The 18,480-nt window shown below is 47.0% G+C and overlaps 1 protein-coding gene across 2 annotated transcripts in view; it reads right to left on the bottom strand.

The window, feature by feature from the left end:
• The window catches only part of pigk (phosphatidylinositol glycan anchor biosynthesis, class K), a 165,485-nt gene that overhangs the window by 40,136 nt on the left and 106,869 nt on the right, over window positions 1-18,480 (bottom strand). Inside the window, exon 11 of one of the 2 annotated variants that reach the window (XM_078218941.1) lies at window positions 1,290-1,409. The exons of the other annotated variant lie outside the window; for it this stretch is intronic. Within the exon in view, the coding sequence (XP_078075067.1) occupies window positions 1,314-1,409 (96 nt within the window). The 3' untranslated portion in view covers window positions 1,290-1,313. Of the gene's footprint in view, window positions 1-1,289; window positions 1,410-18,480 lie in introns of those variants that run through there. 2 annotated transcript variants of the gene reach the window in all.

Consider the following 18,480-nt stretch of genomic DNA (forward strand, 5'->3'; position numbering starts at 1 on the left):
TATAAAGTGCAATCAACATTGCAGGGAAAGTGAAGGGTAATTTGCACAACTTCAGACTTTTAACCTGTTCGCTCTGTAACTTCAGACTTTTAAGGAAGTCTGAAACTTTTAAAGTATAAAAAAATGCAACCCAACAGGGTTGATAGGCAATCTTTTTTTTTGAGCAATGATGTAGCACAGTTCTCACCATTCAAATATCCTCCCAGAAGCGGCACAGTGGTCAACACTGCTGCTTCACAGTGCCAGGGACCCAGGTTCGATTCCCGCCTTGGGTCACTGTCTGTGCGGAGTCTGCACGTTCTCCCCGTGTCTGCGTGGGTTTCCTCCGGGTGCTCCGGTTTCCTCCCACAGTGCGAAAGACGTGCTGGTTAGGGTGCATTGGCCATGTTAAATTCTCCCTCAGTGTATCCGAAGAGACGCCAGAGTGTGGCAACTCGGGGATTTTCACAGTAACTTCATTGCAGTGTTAACGTAAGCCTTACTTGGGAAACTAATAAATAAACTTAGAACTTAAAAGCTAAGGCACAACCTCTCTACCTATTCCAAACAGATACCCATTACAATAATAGGCTCTGTCACAGTGACTTATGCAGCGATCCAGTTCTCTCCCTCCTTCCCCCATCATCTCCCCACCATTTCCAATATCCACACACACTTCTCTCAAGCTCTTTCAAATAATAAATTGAGTTTGGATCCAATCAATATTTCTTTGAACAACTACAAACAAATATCTACTAGAATTTACAGCTCTGGTCAATAGAGGAATTGAGTGGGAGGAGATACGTCAGTCTGGTGCAGCCTGTATCCCTGAGTAATAAAACTAAAAACAATTTAAAACTTTGTATAGAACTCCATCAACCCATTAGTCGCCTCACTTGTTAGGGACCAAGCCATTCTTTCTAGGAGTGTCCAGTCCTTTGAGGACGATCAGATTTTATTGGGTATGGTTATCAAGGGATAGGGATCAGAAGCAGGGAAACGGAATCAAGGTGCAGAGATTAGCCAGGATCGAATTGAATTATGGAGCAGTCTCCAGTGGCTGAATGTTGCTGTCAGCCTCCTAGATTGAATCCATTACTAAGACCCATCGGGACACAAGAGATTGCCAACTTCTTGATTTACTGTATGGCGGGCAGTACGTACAGAACCTGCTGAGTGAAGACTCGCTTAGAACGCCACTGAGCCAGCCCATCAACAACAATTTGCAATTATATAGCGCCATCCACATCATAAATTGTTCCAAAGGTTCCTCACAGGAGAAATATCAAAACCGTACCGAACCACATACTGGGACAAGTTGACCAAAAGGTTGGTCAAAGAGATGGTTCAAAGTGAGGATACAAGTAGGTTGGGCTGGTTTGTGGGTAGAAAAGTGGAAAATGGAATCCATTCAGGAGAAGCGAGAGGTTCTGCAGAGGACAAACGAGGTAAAGGATTACGCAATAAATGGCAAGTAATGAACACACAAGAAATAGGAGCAGGAGTAGACTATACAACCTATCGAGTCTGCTCCCCCATTCAATGGCTGATCTTGGGCTTCAACTCCTTTGGTATGTTGGCCTTCAGACTGAGAGGATTTGAGTATAGGAATAGAGATATTTTATTGCAGTTGTATGGGACATTGGTGAGGCCACACCTGGAGTATTGTGTACAGTTTTGGCGTCCTTATCTGAGGAAGGATGTCCTTGCTATAGAGGGAGTACAGCAAAGGTTTACCAGGCTAATTCCTGGAATGGCAGGTCTGTCATATGAGGACTTTCTAAGTCAGTGAGGATTATATTCATTGGAGTTTAGAAGAATGAAAGGGGATCTCATAGAAAAAAATCTAAAAGCAATAGACAGGGTAGATTCAGAAAGAATGTTCCCGATGGTGGGGGAGTCCAGAACTAGGGGTCATAGTTTGAGGATAAGGGGTAAACCTTTTAGGACTGAGGTGAAGAGAAATTCCTTCACCCAGAGGGTGGTGAATGTGTGGAGTTCACTACCACAGAAAGTAGATGAGGCCAAAATGTTGTGTGATTTCAAGAAGAAATTAACTATAGCTCTTGGGGTTCAGGGGATCTGGGGGGGGAAAGCAGGATCAGGAAATTGAATTTGATGATCAGCCATGATCAAAATGAATAACGGAGCAAGCTCGAAGGGCCGAATGGCCTACTCCTGCTTCTATTTCTTATGGTAAGAAGTCTCACAACACCAGGTTAAAGTCCAACAGGTTTATTTGGAATCACGAGCTTTCGGAACACTGCTCCCTCCTCAGGTCTATTTTCTATGTTTCTTGTCCATTCTCCATATGAGAGACTAAAAATCTATATCGGCCTTGAATGTATTCGACAACGGAACATCCACAACCTTCTGGATGGAGAATTCCAAAGATTCACAACTCTTTGAGTGAAGAATTTCTCCCTATCTCTGTCCAAAACGATCAGTCCCTTACCCCGAGGCTGTGCCCCAGTGCTTTCGATTCCCCGACCAGCGGAAACAACCTTTCACTGTCCACCCTATTCTTTGGAATCTTGTACGGTTCAGTCAGATCACCTCTACTCTCCTAAACTCCAGAGAATGCAGGCCCAATTTATTCAGCCTCTCGTAACCTTCTCATCTCAGGAACCACTTTATTGAACCTTCACTGCACTGCCTTTGGAGCAAGCATTTCCTTTATTTAGTGTGGAGACCAAAACTGCACACAGTATTCCAGATGTGGTCTCACCAAAACCCTGCACAATTGTAGCAAGATTTCTTTATTCCTGCACTCCAATCCCCATGGATTTAAGGCCAACATGCCATTTGTCTTCTTCATTGCTTGCTCCATCTGCATGCTAATTTTCTGCATTCCATAGACACGTAGAGGAACAGAGGGACCTTGGACTGCGTGTCTACAGATTCCTGAAGGGAGATAGGGAGGTTAAGAAAGCATGTGGGATATTTTTCTTTATTCTCCGAGGCGGAGAATAAAAGCCTAGAACAGTATAAAACACTAGTTAGGCCACAGCTAGAGTACTGTATATGGTTCTGAGCACTGCACTACAAAGAGGACGTGAACATACTAAAGATAGGACAGGGATTTTTTAAAAATACTAATTTACAGGATGTGGCCAACATTTACTGCCCATCCCTAATTGAAAAACTGGTGGTGAGCTGCCTTCTTGAACCGCTGCAGTCCATGAGGTGCAGTTACATGCACAGTGCTGTTGGGGAGGGGGGGGGCAAGATTTTGGCCCAGTGAAGGAAGGGTGATATGTTTCCAAGTTAGGATGGTGAGTGTCTTGGAGGGGAACGTCCAGGTGGTGGCGTCCTCATGCGTCTGCTGCCCTTGCCCTTCTAGATGGTAGCGGTCGTGGGTTTGAAAGGGGCTGCCTGAGGAGCCTTGGGTGAGTTTGCGAGGATGTTGTCGGGAATGGATAATGTTAGCTACGAGGATCGATCGGATAGGCTGGGATTGCTTTTAATGGAACAGAGAAGGCTGAGCAGCGATTTAACTGAGGTGTATAAAATTATCAGGGGTCCAAATTGAGTAGATAGGAAGAAGCTCATTGCTTTAGCGGAGAGGTTAATTTGCTGGAGACATGGATTTAAAACAATTAGCAGAAGGATCAGAGGGTGATGGGGTACCGTACTCACGACTGAAAGATGATAGGGGCAGAAACACTCATTCCATTAAAAAAAACCAGAGAGTTTATTTATTAGTCACAAGTAAGGCTTACATTAACACTGCAATGAAGTTACTAAGAAATTCCCACTAGATGCCACAGTCCGGCGCCTGTTCAGATCAATGCACCTAACCAACACGTCTTTCAGAATATAGGAGGAAACCGGAGCACCCGGAGGAAACCCATGCAGACACGGGGAGAATGTGCAAACTCCGCACAGACAGTGACCCAAGCCGGGAATCGAACCTGGGTTCTTGGCACTGTGAGGCAGCACAGCTAACCACTTTGTTACCATGCCACCCATAGATCTGTGGACATGCAGTCCAAGGTCCCTCTGTTCCTCTACGTGTCTATGGAATGCAGAAAGTTAGCTTGCAGATGCAGCAAGCAATGAGGAAGACAAATGGCATAAGTTTATGTTCATTTATTAGTTTCACAAGTAGGCTTACATTAACACTGCATTGGTCACCACACTCTGGTGCTTGTTCGGGTACACTGAGGGAGAATTTAACATGGCCAATGCACCTAACCAGCACGTCTTTCGGACTGTGGGAGGGTACCTCTATGACTCTATACCGGAACACCCGGAGGAAACCCACGTAGACACGGGGGGAACGTGCAGACTCCACACAGTCACCAATCCGGGAATTGAACCCGACTCCCTGACGCTGTGAAACAGCAGTGCTAACCACTGTGCACTGAACTTGGATATGCAATTGGGTGAGTTGAAATAGACAGGGCTACAGGACTAGAGCTGAGATGTGGGATGAGGCTGGATGGTTCTTTTTCGGCTGACACTGGCATGACTGGCTAAATGGGAATGGGATCCTCCTGTGCCGTGAAGTCATGTTGCTGTCCTTAAAGGAGAGATGAAGGGAAAGGTAGAACAATGAGCTTTGGGCCAAGGGAATTGGAGATGAAGACAAGCTAGGTTGGGGGAACAGCTGGATCAGAGGACAGGAGGGCTGGAGGAGGTTACAAGGGATAGAACAAAGAACAAAGAACAGTACAGCACAGGAAACAGGTCCTTCGACCCTCCGAGCCTGTGCCGCTCATTGGTCCAACAAGACCATTCGTTTGTATCCCTCCATTCCCAGACTGTTCATGTGACTATCCAGGTAAGTCTTAAACGATGCCAGCATGTCTGCCTCCACCACCCTACTTGACAGCGCATTCCAGGCCCCCACCACTCTGTGTAAAAAACGTCCCTCTGATTCTGGTTTCTACTCCCAAGGTGTGCACGTCCAGATTCTGGTTCAACTATCGTCATGTTGCCAATACGCTGTCAATTTATAAAAGCGTTAAGAGACTCGGCATCCCAGACAGGTAAGAGAAACTGCGGCAGATCATAAACTGCCCAACTTGTTCTTCAGTCCATGGAGTCCAGTAGAGAGAAACGTGACCACGCTGTAAATGCACCGTGCCATCTGGTGTTGATGTGATAGTTTTCCTGGTCACTAGTGTTACTCGCGGCGTACTTGCGTTACTCAAAAGCAAGTTCATTCTTTCCCCTTTATGTCCCGTCCCTCGACACGGCAGGGTGTCCCAATGGGTTTTGCAGCCAGCGAAGTATCTTGGACGTGCACCATTGCTGCAAACTAGCAATTTGTGCACAGCAAGCTCCCACAAACCGTAGTGGGATAAATGACCAGTAATCTCTCTTTTTGTGATGTCAGTTGAGGGATCATTATTAGCCATGGCACCAAGCAGAACTCTCCTGCACGTCTTTGAAATTGTGCCTTGAGATATTTAACATCCATAGAGTCATAGAGGTTTACAGCATGGAAACAGGTCCTTCGGCTGAAAGGGCAGCTGGATTCAGGTTAACGATACATCTGGGAGACGCAGTATTGGGGCGACACGGCAGCACAGTGGTTAGCACTGCTGCTTCACAGCGCCAGGGACCCGGGTTTGATTCCCGGTTTGGGTCATTGTCTGTGTCCCCGTGTCTGCATGTGTTTCCTCCGGGTGTTCCGGTTTCCTCCCACAGTCTGAAAGACGTGCTGGTTAGGTGCATTGGCCGTGCTAAATTCTCCCTCAGTGTACCCGAACAGTGCCGGAGTGTGGCGACTGGGGGATTCTCACAGTAACTTCATTGCAGTGTTAATGTAAGCCTACTTGTGAGACTAATAAATAAACTTTAACTTCACTTTATTGTACTGAAGTGTTGGCCTAGATGTTGTGCCCAAGCTTCCATGGGATGGGCACTTGACCTTGCATAACAGCAGTAACTGCACTTGCCAATAGTTCAAAGTGGGTGCAGTATTTTATGATCTGTGAGTTTGCATTCAGTCACAATATCAATGCAAATGTTTATTTACCTCAGTTGTTTTAACCCGCTCCACCCCCACCCCCCCCATCTCTTCCCTGAATGAAATGATTATTCTGTGGGGCTGCAATCACTCTCTCAAGTGGTCATTCTCCCATGATCTGGGGGAGGGGTGTTGATGTCGGTCCTGACCCAAGTTGGAGCCTTGGCGGGAGGGGTGGAGGAACGGGACAGCAGACCTGGAAGAGTGAGGGGGAAGCGGGGGTGGGGTGGGGGGGTAGGGGGAAGGTGTGGTGGGTCGCCTGCAAGACTGGCTCTGGGTTTTTAGTGCTTTCTCTTCCCCTCCTAACCCTTTCAAAGTAACTAATCTGGCAGAACCATCTGCAGATATCAATTTAAATCGATTCTGTCGGAAGGTTCCCAGCCCAGCACAATTGAACAGTTATTGCAATGGAGAGGGATAGGGCCGTACGGCAGGGCAAGGTTTACAATTGGGGGAGAGGTAATTATGATGCGATTAGGCAAGAATTAGGGGGCATAAGTTGGGAACAGAAACTGTCAGGGAAAGGAACTAATGAAAAGTGGAACTTTTTCAAGGAATAAATACTGGATGTCCTTGATAGGTATGTCCCTGTCAGGCAGGGAGGAAATGGCCGAGTGAGGGAACCATGGTTCACGAAAGAGGTGGAATGTCTTGTGAAAAGGAAGAGGGAAGCTTATGTAGGGATGAGGAAACAAGGTTCAGATGGCTCGATTGAGGGTTACGAGTTAGCAAGGAATGAGCTGAAAAAGGGGCTTAGGAGAGCTAGGAGGGGACATGAGAAGTCCTTGGTGGGTCGGATCAAGGAAAACCCCAAGGCTTTTTACTCTTATGTGCGGAATAAAAGAATGACCAGGGTGAGGTTAGGGCCGGTCAAGGACAGTAGTGGGAACTTGTGTATGGAGTCAGTAGAGATAGGCGAGGTGATGAATGAATACTTTTCTTCAGTGTTCACCAAGGAGAGGGGCCATGTTTTTGAGGAAGAGAAGGTGTTACAGGCTAATAGGCTGGAGGAAATAGATGTTCGGAGGGAGGATGTCCTGGCAGTTTTGAATAAACTGAAGGTCGATAAGTCCCCTGGGCCTGATGAAATGTATCCTAGGATTCTTTGGGAGGCAAGGGATGAGATTGCAGAGCCTTTGGCTTTGATCTTGGGTCCTCGCTGTCCACGGGGATGGTGCCAGAGGACTGGAGAATGGCGAATGTTGTTCCTCTGTTTAAGAAAGGGAATAGAAATGACCCTGGTAATTATAGACCAGTTAGTCTTACTTCGGTGGTTGGTAAATTGATGGAAAAGGTCCTTAGAGATGGGATTTACGACCATTTAGAAAGATGCGGATTAATCCGGGATAGTCAGCATGGATTCGTGAAGGGCAAGTCGTGCCTCACAAATTTGATAGAATTTTTTGAGGAGGTAACTAAGTGTGTTGATGAAGGTAGGGCAGTTGATGTCATATACATGGATTTTAGTAAGGCGTTTGATAAGGTCCCCCATGGTCGGCTTATGATGAAAGTGAGGAGGTGTGGGATAGAGGGAAAGTTGGCCGATTGGATAGGTAACTGGCTGTCTGATCGAAGACAGAGGGTGGTGGTCGATGGAAAATTTTCGGATTGGAGGCAGGCTGCTAGCGGAGTGCCGCAGGGATCAGTGCTTGGTCCTCTGCTCTTTGTGATTTTTATTAATGACTTAGAGGAGGGGCTGAAGGGTGGATCAGTAAATTTGCTGATGACACCAAGATTGGTGGAGTAGTGGATGAGGTGGAGGGCTGTTGTAGGCTGCAAAGAGACATAGATAGCTTGCAAAGCTGGGCTGAAAAATGGCAAATGGAGTTTAACCCTGATAAATGTGAGGTGATTCATTTTGGTAGGACTAATTTAAATGTGGATTACAGGGTCAAAGGTAGGGTTCTGAAGACTGTGGAGGAACAGAGAGATCTTGGGGTCCATATCCACAGATCTCTAAAGGTTGCCACTCAAGTGGATAGAGCTGTGAAGAAGGCCTATAGTGTGTTAGCTTTTATTAACAGGGGGTTGGAGTTTAAGAGCCGTGGGGTTATGCTGCAACTGTACAGGACCTTGGTGAGACCACATTTGGAATATTGTGTGCAGTTCTGGTCACCTCACTATAGGAAGGATGTGGAAGCGCTGGAAAGAGTGCAGAGGAGATTTACCAGGATGCTGCCTGGTTTGGAGGGTAGGTCTTATGAGGAAAGGTTGCGGGAGCTAGGGCTGTTCTCTCTGGAGCGGAGGAGGCTGAGGGGAGACTTAATAGAAGTTTATAAAATGATGAAGGGGATAGATAGAGTGAACGTTCAAAGACTATTTCCTCGGGTGGATGGAGCTATTACAAGGGGGCATAACGATAGGGTTCGTGGTGGGAGACACAGGAAGGATATCAGAGGTAGGTTCTTTACACAGAGAGAGGTTGGGTTGTGGAATGGACTGCCTGCAGTGATAGTGGAGTCAGACACTTTAGGAACATTTAAGCGGTTATTGGATAGGCACATGGAGCACACCAGGATGATGGGGAGTGGGATAGCTTGATCTTGGTTTCAGATAAAGCTCGGCACAACATCGTGGGCCGAAGGGCCTGTTCTGTGCTGTACTGTTCTATGTTCTATGTTCTATATCTGAGTTATACCTCGCCCCTCTCACCTTGAGCCCGTGACCCCTCGTGATCGTCACCTCCGACCTGGGAAAAAGCTTCCCACTGTTCACCCTATCTATACCCTTCATAATTTTGTATACCTCTATTAGGTCTCCCCTCATTCTCCATCTTTCCAGGGAGAACAAGCCCAGTTTACCCAATCTCTCCTCATAGCTAAGACCCTCCATACCAGGCAACATCCTGGTAAACCTTCTCTGGGAGGTAATAGGTAGGGAAGGGGTCACGTGCAAACATAACGATTAAAATTTTAAATCTGTGGCACCGCCAGGCTGGAAACAGATTGCAGGTTATCATTGCTTGATTCCCCTTTGGTGAGTCACAACAGTGAAACTAATTACATGTACTAAGTGCTTGAGTCAAGGCATGTTGTTAAGATCCAACTCCTTCGCACATAGTATTTTCTTTATAAATGCAACATGACCACAATTGTAAATATTAATTAATGAACACACTTCTCTCGGCCCACTGCTCCTGAACTTTATGCGTCTAAACTCATCACTGATCCAACTTCTCCAGTCAAAAACACATCGTTTCATTTCAAAATTCCTTTTGTCTCCCCATCTCTCCAAAACCCTTCATGCCAAACAGTGGGAGGATTATCCCCTCCTGTAGCTCATTAGTTCAAGCACATATAGATCAGACTAGAGGTACATCTGATCTGAATTATACATGCACTCTGTATTAAAAGACTACATGGCACTGTTCCAAGAAAATAAATTCTCCCAGTACCCTGGTCTTCCCGGGGAGGCGATGGCCTAATGGTATTATCACCAGACTACTGATCCAGAAACTCAGCTAATGTTCTGAGGTTCCGGGTTCAAATCCTACCACGGCAGATGGTGGAATTTGAATTCAATAAAAAATATCTGGAATTGAGAATCTACTGATCACCATGAAACCATTGTCGATTATCGGAAAAACCCATCTGGTTCATTAATGTCCTTTAGGGAAGGAAATCTGCCATCCTTACCCGATCTGGCCTACATGTGACTCCAGAGCCACAGCAATGTGGTTGACTCTCCACTGCTCTCCAAGGGCAACTAGGGATGGGCAATAAATGCTGACCAGCCAGCGACACCCATGTCCCATGAATAAAAACATTTTAAAAAATCATTCATTCCTCAACCAACACTGTGGGAAACAGATTATGAGGCTATTTATCCCAATGGTGCCTGAGGGATCTTGCTGCGAGCAAATTGGTCACCATTTCCTCTGGCACAACAATAGTAACGACACTTCAAAAAGGAATACAATAGCTGTGAAGCGTCTCGAGACACCTCGAGTGCTACAATCATAGAATCACACAGTGCAGAAGAGGCCCAACAAGTCTGCAATGACTCAAGAGGGGGCTAAACAGGATATATTCTTAGAGGCATGTTACCCTCAAAGAACAAAGAACAATACAGCAGAGGAACAGGCCCTTCGGCCCTCCAAGCCCGTGCCGCTCCCTGGTCCAAACTAGACCATTCTTTTGTATCCCTCCATTCCCACTCCGTTCACGTGGCTATCTAGATAAGTCTTAAACGTTCCCAGTGTGTCCGCCTCCACCACCTTGCCTGGCAGTGCATTCCAGGCCCCCACCGCCCTCTGTGTAAAATATGTCCTTCTGATATCCGTGTTAAACCTCCCCCCCTTCACCTTGAACCTATGACCCCTCGTGAATGTCACCACCGACCTGGGGAAAAGCTTCCCACCATTCACCCTATCTATGCCTTTCATAATTTTATACACCTCTATTAAGTCTCCCCTCATCCTCCGTCTTTCCCGGGAGAACAACCCCAGTTTACCCAATCTCTCCTCATAACTAAGCCCCTCCATACCAGGCAACATCCTGGTAAACCTCCTCTGTACTCTCTCCAAAGCCTCCACGTCCTTCTGGTAGTGTGGCGACCAGAACTGGACGCAGTATTCCAAATGCGGCCGAACCAACGTTCTATACATCTGCAACATCAGACCCCAACTTTTATACTCTATGCCCCGTCCTATGAAGGCAAGCATGCCAAATGCCGTCGTCATCACCGTCTCCACCTGTGACGTCACCTTCAAGGATCTGTGGACTTGCACACCCAGGTCCCTCTGCGTATCTACACCCCTTATGGTTCTGCCATTTATCGTATAGCTCCTCCCTACATTATTTCTACCAAAATGCATCACTTCGCATTTATCAGGATTGAACTCCATCTGCCATTTCTTTGCCCAAATTTCCAGCCTATCTATATCCTTCTGTAGCTTCTGACACTGCTCCTCACTATCTGCAAGTCCTGCCAATTTTGTGTCGTCCGCAAACTTACTGATCACCCCAGTTACACCTTCTTCCAGATCGTTTATATAAATCACAAACAGCAGAGGTCCCAATACAGAGCCCTGCGGGACACCACTAGTCACAGGCCTCCAGCCGGAAAAAGACCCTTCCACTACCACCCCCTGTCTTCTGTGAGCAGTGCTCCGAAAGCTTATGGTATTTGCTACCAAATAAACCTGTTGGACTTTAACCTGGTGTTGTGAGACTTCTTGCCGTGTTCACCCCAGTCCAACGCCGGCATCTCCACATTCTGTGACCAAGCCAGTTCTCCACCCATCTAGCCACCTCCCCCTTTATCCCATGAGATCCAACCTTTTTCACCAGCCTACCATGAGGGACTTTGTCAAACGCTTTACTAAAGTCCATATAGACGACATCCACGGCCCTTCCCTCGTCAACCATTCTAGTCACTTCTTCAAAAAACTCCACCAGGTTAGTGAGGCATAACCTCCCTCTCACAAAACCATGCTGACTATCGTTAATGAGTTTATTCCTTTCTAAATGCGCATACATCCTATCTCTAAGAATCTTCTCCAACAACTTCCCCACCACGGACGTCAAGCTCACCGGCCTATAATTACCCGGGTTATCCTTCCTACCCTTCTTAAATAACGGGACCATATTAGCTATCCTCCAATCCTCTGGGACCTCACCTGTGTCCAGTGACGAGACAAAGATTTGCGTCAGAGGCCCAGCGATGTCATCTCTCGTCTCCCTGACCAGCCTTGGATAGATTCCATCAGGCCCTGGGGATTTGTCAGTCTTTATATTCTCTAACAAATCTACACTTCCTCCCTTGTAATGGAGATTTTCTCCAACGGTTCAACACTCCCCTTCGAGACACTCCCAGTCAACACATCCCTCTCCTTTGTGAATACCGACGCAAAGTATTCATTTAGGATCTCCCCTACTTCTTTGGGCTCTAAGCATAATTCCCCACTTTTGTCCCTGAGAGGTCCAATTCTTTCCCTGACAACCCTTTTGTTCCTAACGTATGAATAAAATGCCTTGGGATTCTCCTTAATCCTGTCTGCTAAGGACATTTCGTGACCCCTTTTTGCCCTTCTAATTCCCCGTTTGAGTTCTTTCCTACTTTCTTTGTACTCCTCCAGAGCTCCCTCCGTTTTTAGCTGCTCTATTTTATAGTGCACTATTTTATAGCTGCACTAATCATTATTTTATCAAGTGAGAAAAGTAACTAGTGGGGGCAACGTGGTGGCACGGTGGTTAGCACTGCTGCCTCACAGCGCCAAGGACCTGGGTTCGATTCCCGGCTTGGGTCACTGTCTGGGCAGAGTCTGCACGATCTCCCCGTGTCTGCGTGGGTTTCCTCCGGGTGCTCTGGTTTCCTCCAACAGTCTGAAAGACATGCTGGTTAGGTGCATTGGCCGTGCTAAATTCTCCCTCAGTGTACCCGAACAGGTGCCGGAGTGAGGCGACGAGGGGATTTTCACAGTAACTTCATTGCAGTGTTAATGTAAGCCTAATTGTGACAATAATAAAATAAACTTTAAACTTTAAAACTTGAACAGGCGCCAGCATGTGGCAACCAGGAGATTTTCACAGTAACTTCATTGCAGTGTTAATGTAAGCCTACTTGTGACACTAACAAACAAAATAAGTAAATAAATAGACATGCAGTTAGAGACAAGACTAATGACAAAACTGAGAGAGTTCAGTCACAGGACACAAATTCAAAGGTGCCACACAAATGAAAGATGATTCTTTCTTTCTGGGCAAGGGTATGTATGTACACTTGTGCCTGCCAGAGCTGCGTGACCAAGAATAATTAAGCCATTCTTTGAATAATGAATTGTATGGAGCTCCCGGCAGACAAAGGCTGTGAGCACGTTGAATAATAAGTGGTATACATGAGGTAAACTGAGAATATTACATCAAATTATACCAAGGGAACATTGTAAAACAGGGCACCATTAGATGTCAGAAGGGGCTTCCGTTACTCAAATAGTGAGAAATATGCGGAATGCTTTACCAGATGGGTGTACCTGGGGAAAAATAGTTGGGAAGGTTCAAAGGACAGCTGGATGCAGCAAGGCGAGAGATACCGCACTACCGCCTAAGCGTCAACTCTGACAGTATCGTGGGCAGCACAGTGGTTAGCACTGTTGGTTCACAGTGCCAGGGACCCGGGTTCGATTCCCGGCTTGGGTCACTGTCTGTGTGGAGTTTTCACGTTCTCCCTGTGTCTGCGTGGGTTTCCTCCGGGTGCTGCAGTTTCCTCCCACAATCAAAAGACATGCTGGTTAGGTCCATTGGCCATACCAAATTCTCCCTCAGTATACCCGAACAGGCTCCAGAGTGTGGGGACTAGCGGAATTTTCACAGTAACTTCATTGCAGTGTAAAGAAAATAACTAGGAGCAGGAGTAGGCCACCTGGCCCCTCGAGCCTGCTCCAACATTCAATAAGATCATGGCTGATCTTATTGAATATCCATACAATTCATTATCTTAACGTAAACCTACTTGTGATAATAATAAATAAACTTTATACTTTATGAGCCACAGGCAGATGAGCCACGAGCTGCCGAATCCTATATGCTAGAATGCCTCAAGCCTCCCCGCTTTGCTCTTCTTAGAGTCATAGAGGTTTACAGCATGGAAACAGGCCCTTCGGCCCAACTTGTCCATGCCGCCCTTCTTTTTTTAAAACCCGTAAGCTAATACCAATTGCCTGCGTTTGGCCCATATCCCTCTATACCCATCTTACCCATGTAACTATCTAAATGCTTTTTAAAAGACAAAATTGTACCCACCTCTACTACTACCTCTGACAGCTTGTTCCAGACACTCACCACCCTGCGTGTGAAAAAATTGTCCCTCTGGACACTTTTGTATCTCACCCCTCTCACCTTAAACCTATGCCCTCTAGTTTTAGACTCCCCTACCTTTGGGAAAAGATATTGGGCCCGATTTTCCCAAAACGTCGCGCCCGTTTTTGGGCGCGGAATCGCGGTAAAGTTGGGCGTCGGGCCTAAAACGCGATCTGCACCCAACTCATGGCGGATCACATCTTTACCGAGCCCCGATCTGGGCGCAGGTCTGGCGCGCGCCCGAATCGGCCAGCGCGACGATTTAAATGCATTTGCATGCATTTAAATGGACTTAACGAAGCTCGCGCCCAACTTCACCGACGAATCCGACTTTACCAGGTTGCGGCCCATTCCGCGTCCGCGCATTAAACGACCTGCTAAATAAAAGTCCAAATGGGACTCCAATTCAGCAGGGGAACCGCCGAAGCCAATCCCCCCCGACCATCCTTCACAGACCCACCCCGCGAACCACCCCGGCAACCCCCCCCCCCCCGCGATCGGACCCCCCTGGGATGCAGGCTCTGCCTGCAGACCACCTCCCACTGGGATCGGACCCCCCTGGGAGGCACACCCCTCCGACCTAGCTTGATCGCTGGTCTCCCTCCACCATCCTTCCGATCTGCAGTCCGTCGACAGCCTCCTGCACGTTCCTGGACTTGCTCTGCCTTTCCCTGGGGGTGGGGGGGTATAAAGAAGGGGAGGGACGTGTCTGCCCCTGGGGGGGTGGGGGGAAATGGAGAAGGGGAGTGACGTGTCTGCCCCTGGGGGTGGGGTGGGGGAGCGGCGCTGTCAGTCTGCGGCCGATCCCTCCTCACCGGACGAGGGATCGGAGGCGGGATCGAAGGAGGGATCCCCCTCCCCCCCCAGGGGCAGACACGTCACTCCCCTTCTCCATTCCCCCCCCCCCCCCAGGGAAAGGCAAAGCAGCGCAGACAGCAGAGAGGATGAAAGGAATTCCCTTTGAAGGATAATGTCCAAATCACAGGAACTAAAAACCTAACAGTCCAAAATCTGGGATAATATTTCAAAATGTATATCCCCCCCCCATCCCTGTCCTGTAATATTATCCCAGATTTTGGACTGTTAGGTTTTTAGTTCCTGTGATTTGGACATTATCCTCCAAAGGGAATTCCTTTTATCCTCTCTGCTGTCTGTGATGCTTTGCCTTCGGCGCCCGGGCGCGCTGCCTGCGATCTGTTCCGAACTGCGCATGTGCAGTTGGAGCTCCGGCCACTCCAACAGCGCTAAGCCCCGCCCAATAGACCGGCGCCAAAAAAAGGCGTATGGGCGCGCTGGAACGCAGCTGCCGGGCGCGGATCCGTTTGACGACCGGACCCGGATTTGGTAAAATCGGCCCCATTGACTATCTAGCTGATCTGTGCCCCTCATTATTTTATAGACCTCTATAAGATCACCCCTCAGCCTCCTACGCTCAAGAGAAAAAAGTCCCTGTCTATCCAGCCTCTCCTTATAACTCGATCCATCAAGTCCCGGTAGCATCCTAGTAAATCTTTTCTGCACTCTTTCTAGTTTAATAATATCCTTTCTATAATAGGGTGACCAGAATTGCACACAGTATTCCAAGTGTGGCCTTACCAATGTCTTGTACAACTTCAACAAGACGTTCCAACTCCTGGATTCAATGTTCTGACCAATGAAACCAAGCATGCCGAATGCCTTCTTCACCACTCTGTCCACCTGTGACTCCACTTTTAAGGAGCTATGAACATGTACCCGTAGATCTCTTTGTTCTGTAACTCTCTCCAGCGCCTACCATTAACTGAGTAAGTCCTGCCCTGGTTCAATCTACCAAAATGCATCACCTCGCATTTGTCTAAATGAAACTCCATCTGCCATTCGTCAGTCCACTGGCCCAATTGATCAAGATCCTGCTGCAATTGGAGATAACTTTCTTCACTGTCTACTATGCCACCAATCTTAGTGTCATCTGCAAACTTACTAACCATGCCCCCTGTATTCTCATCCAAATCATTAACATAAATGATAAATAACAGTGGATCCAGCACTGATCCCTGAGGCACACCGCTGGTCACAGGCCTCCAGTTTGAAAAACAACTCTCTACAACCACCCTTTGGCTTCTGTCATGAAGCCAATCTTGTATCCATTTAGCTACCTCACCCAGGATCCCGTAAGATTAAACCTTATGCAACAACCTACAATGCGGTACCTTGTCAAAGGCTTTGCTAAAGTCCATGTAGACAACATCAACTGCACTGCCCTCATCTACCTTCTTGGTTACCCCTTCAAAAAACTCAGTCAAATTTGTGAGACATGATTTTCCACTCACAAAGCCATGCTGACTGTCCCTAATCAGTCCTTGCGTCTCTAAATGCCTGTAGATCCTGTCCCTCAAAATACGTTCCAACAATTTAGCGACCACAGATGTGAGGCTCACTGGCCTGTAGTTCCCAGGCTTTTCCCTGCAGCCCTTTTTAAACAAAGACACAACATTTGCCACTCTCCAATCTTCAGACACCTCACCCGTGACTATCGATGATTCAAATATCTCGGCTAGGGGACCCGCAATTTCCTCCCTAGCCTCCCACAATGTCCTGGGATACACTTCATCAGGTCCCGGGGATTTATCTACCTTGATGCGCTTTAAGACATCCAGCACCTCCTTCTCTGTGACATGTACACTCCTCAATACATCACTATTTATTTCCCCAAGTTCCCTCACATCCATGCTTTTCTCAACAGTAAATACTGATGAGAAATATTCATTTAGGATCTCACCCATCTCTTGTGGATCCGCACGTAGATGACCTTGTTGATCCTTAAGAGGCCCTACTCTCTCCCTAGTTACTCTTTTGCCCTTTATGTATTTATAGAAGCTCTTTGGATTCTTTGAGAATATTTACAGCTTTTCAGAAGTACTTTTGAAGTGTAGTCACTGTTGCTATGTAAAAAATGTGGGAAACAAATTGCGCACAGCAAGCACCCAGAAATAGCAGCGTGATAATGACTCGATAATCTGTTCTTGACATCATTGAATCCCTACAGTGCAGAAGAGGCCATTTGGTCCACTGATTCTGCACTGACTCTCTGACAGAGTATCTAGGCCCTCGGCCCTTTCCCTACCCTATCCCCTAACGCCACACATTCCCCATGGCTAATCCATCTAAGCTTTTTCTCTTGATTCTGTGCCAATGCATTTACCCCTCTTCCTTCCCCTCTGCACAGAATTTTGGGCATTTTCTAGTTTGACTGCATGTTGCTGTCCTTGTAAAGGATTGTACTTTGACAGGGTAAATGTTTTGTAATCCATGGGGCTTCTTGTTCAAGTCACTCAGTCACATACCAGCCTTTCTTTGTGGCTTTAAGAATGCCCATGCCAGTCCAATCATGAAGCTTTGTCCCTTCATCATATTCAATTATTCTGAAGAGGTGAACATTCTACTGGTCCAGGACAGGTTTAGCCATGGGATGATGGTAGCATAGTGGTAGTTTCACTGGACTGGGCATCCAGAGGCTCTTGAGACCTAGGTTCAAATCCCATCATGGCAAGCGGTGCAATTAAATAAAATCTGGTATTGTTGAAAGCTACTCATAAAAAACATCTGGATCACAGGTAAGGAAATCTGCCATTTTTACCTGGTCTGGTCTATAGGTGACTCCAGATCAAAGGCAATTAACTGCCCTTTAAAATGACTGAACAAGGCACTCAGTTTGATTCGGGATAGGCAGCAATTACAACTTCCATCAAAAACTAAATCTAAAATCTAAATATAAAATACTTCCTAATTTCGAAAAGAAACAGGTGCACATTTATTTATACAATCTCAGGACATTCCAAAGTGCTCCAGCCAAGTAGGTACTTTTGAAGGGTAGTCACAGTTGCCATGTAGAAAATATGGGAACCAATCTATGCACAGCAAGCTCCCAGATATAGCAACGTGATAATGACGAGACAATCTGTTCTTGACATCATTGAATCCCTACAGTGCAGAAGAGGCCATTTGGCCCATCGAGTCTGCACCAACTCTCTGACAGAGTATCTTACCTAAGCATCTCCCCTGCCCTATCCCCTAATCCCACACATTTACCATCGCTAATCCATCTAACCTACACATCTTGGGACACTAGTGTCAATTTAGCATGGCCAATTCACCTAACCTGCACATCTTTGAACTGTGGGAGGAAACCAGAGCACCCAGAGGAAACCCACGCAGACACAGGGAGAACGTGCAAACTCCGCACCGACAGTGACCCAAGGCTGGAATTGAACCCGAGTGCCAGCGCTGTGAGACAGCAGTGCTAACCATCCGCTTGATGTTTAAGGGATAAATACTGGCCAGGACCCCAGGGAAACATCCCTTGCTCTTACTTTAAAAGTGCCAGTCTCCACTTGAGAGGACACAGGAAGGAACTTCCAACAATTCCACACACTCTCAGTACCTCACCCTGGAATTTGTCCTCAAGTGTCTGGAGTGGGATTTGAACCCACCACCTGCTGATTCGGAACAAGCATCTTACCACCGAGAAATGGCCAGCATTATAACCTAACTGAGCAAGCAGCTACATAATTCTGAAGGTTCTAATTTCAGTTTCCAGTCTGCAGGCATGGTCACAGGAATGTGCATTTGGATTCAGCAGGTCTGGCCGGGATGATTGAGAGATGATTTCCTCCATCACTCAGACTGCCCGATTCCACTTCCATCATAGAATCCCTGCAGTGCAGAGGGAGGCCATTCGGCCCA

The sequence above is a fragment of the Mustelus asterias genome, chromosome 8 (genome assembly GCF_964213995.1).
Source record: "Mustelus asterias chromosome 8, sMusAst1.hap1.1, whole genome shotgun sequence".
Lineage (NCBI taxonomy): Eukaryota > Metazoa > Chordata > Chondrichthyes > Carcharhiniformes > Triakidae > Mustelus > Mustelus asterias.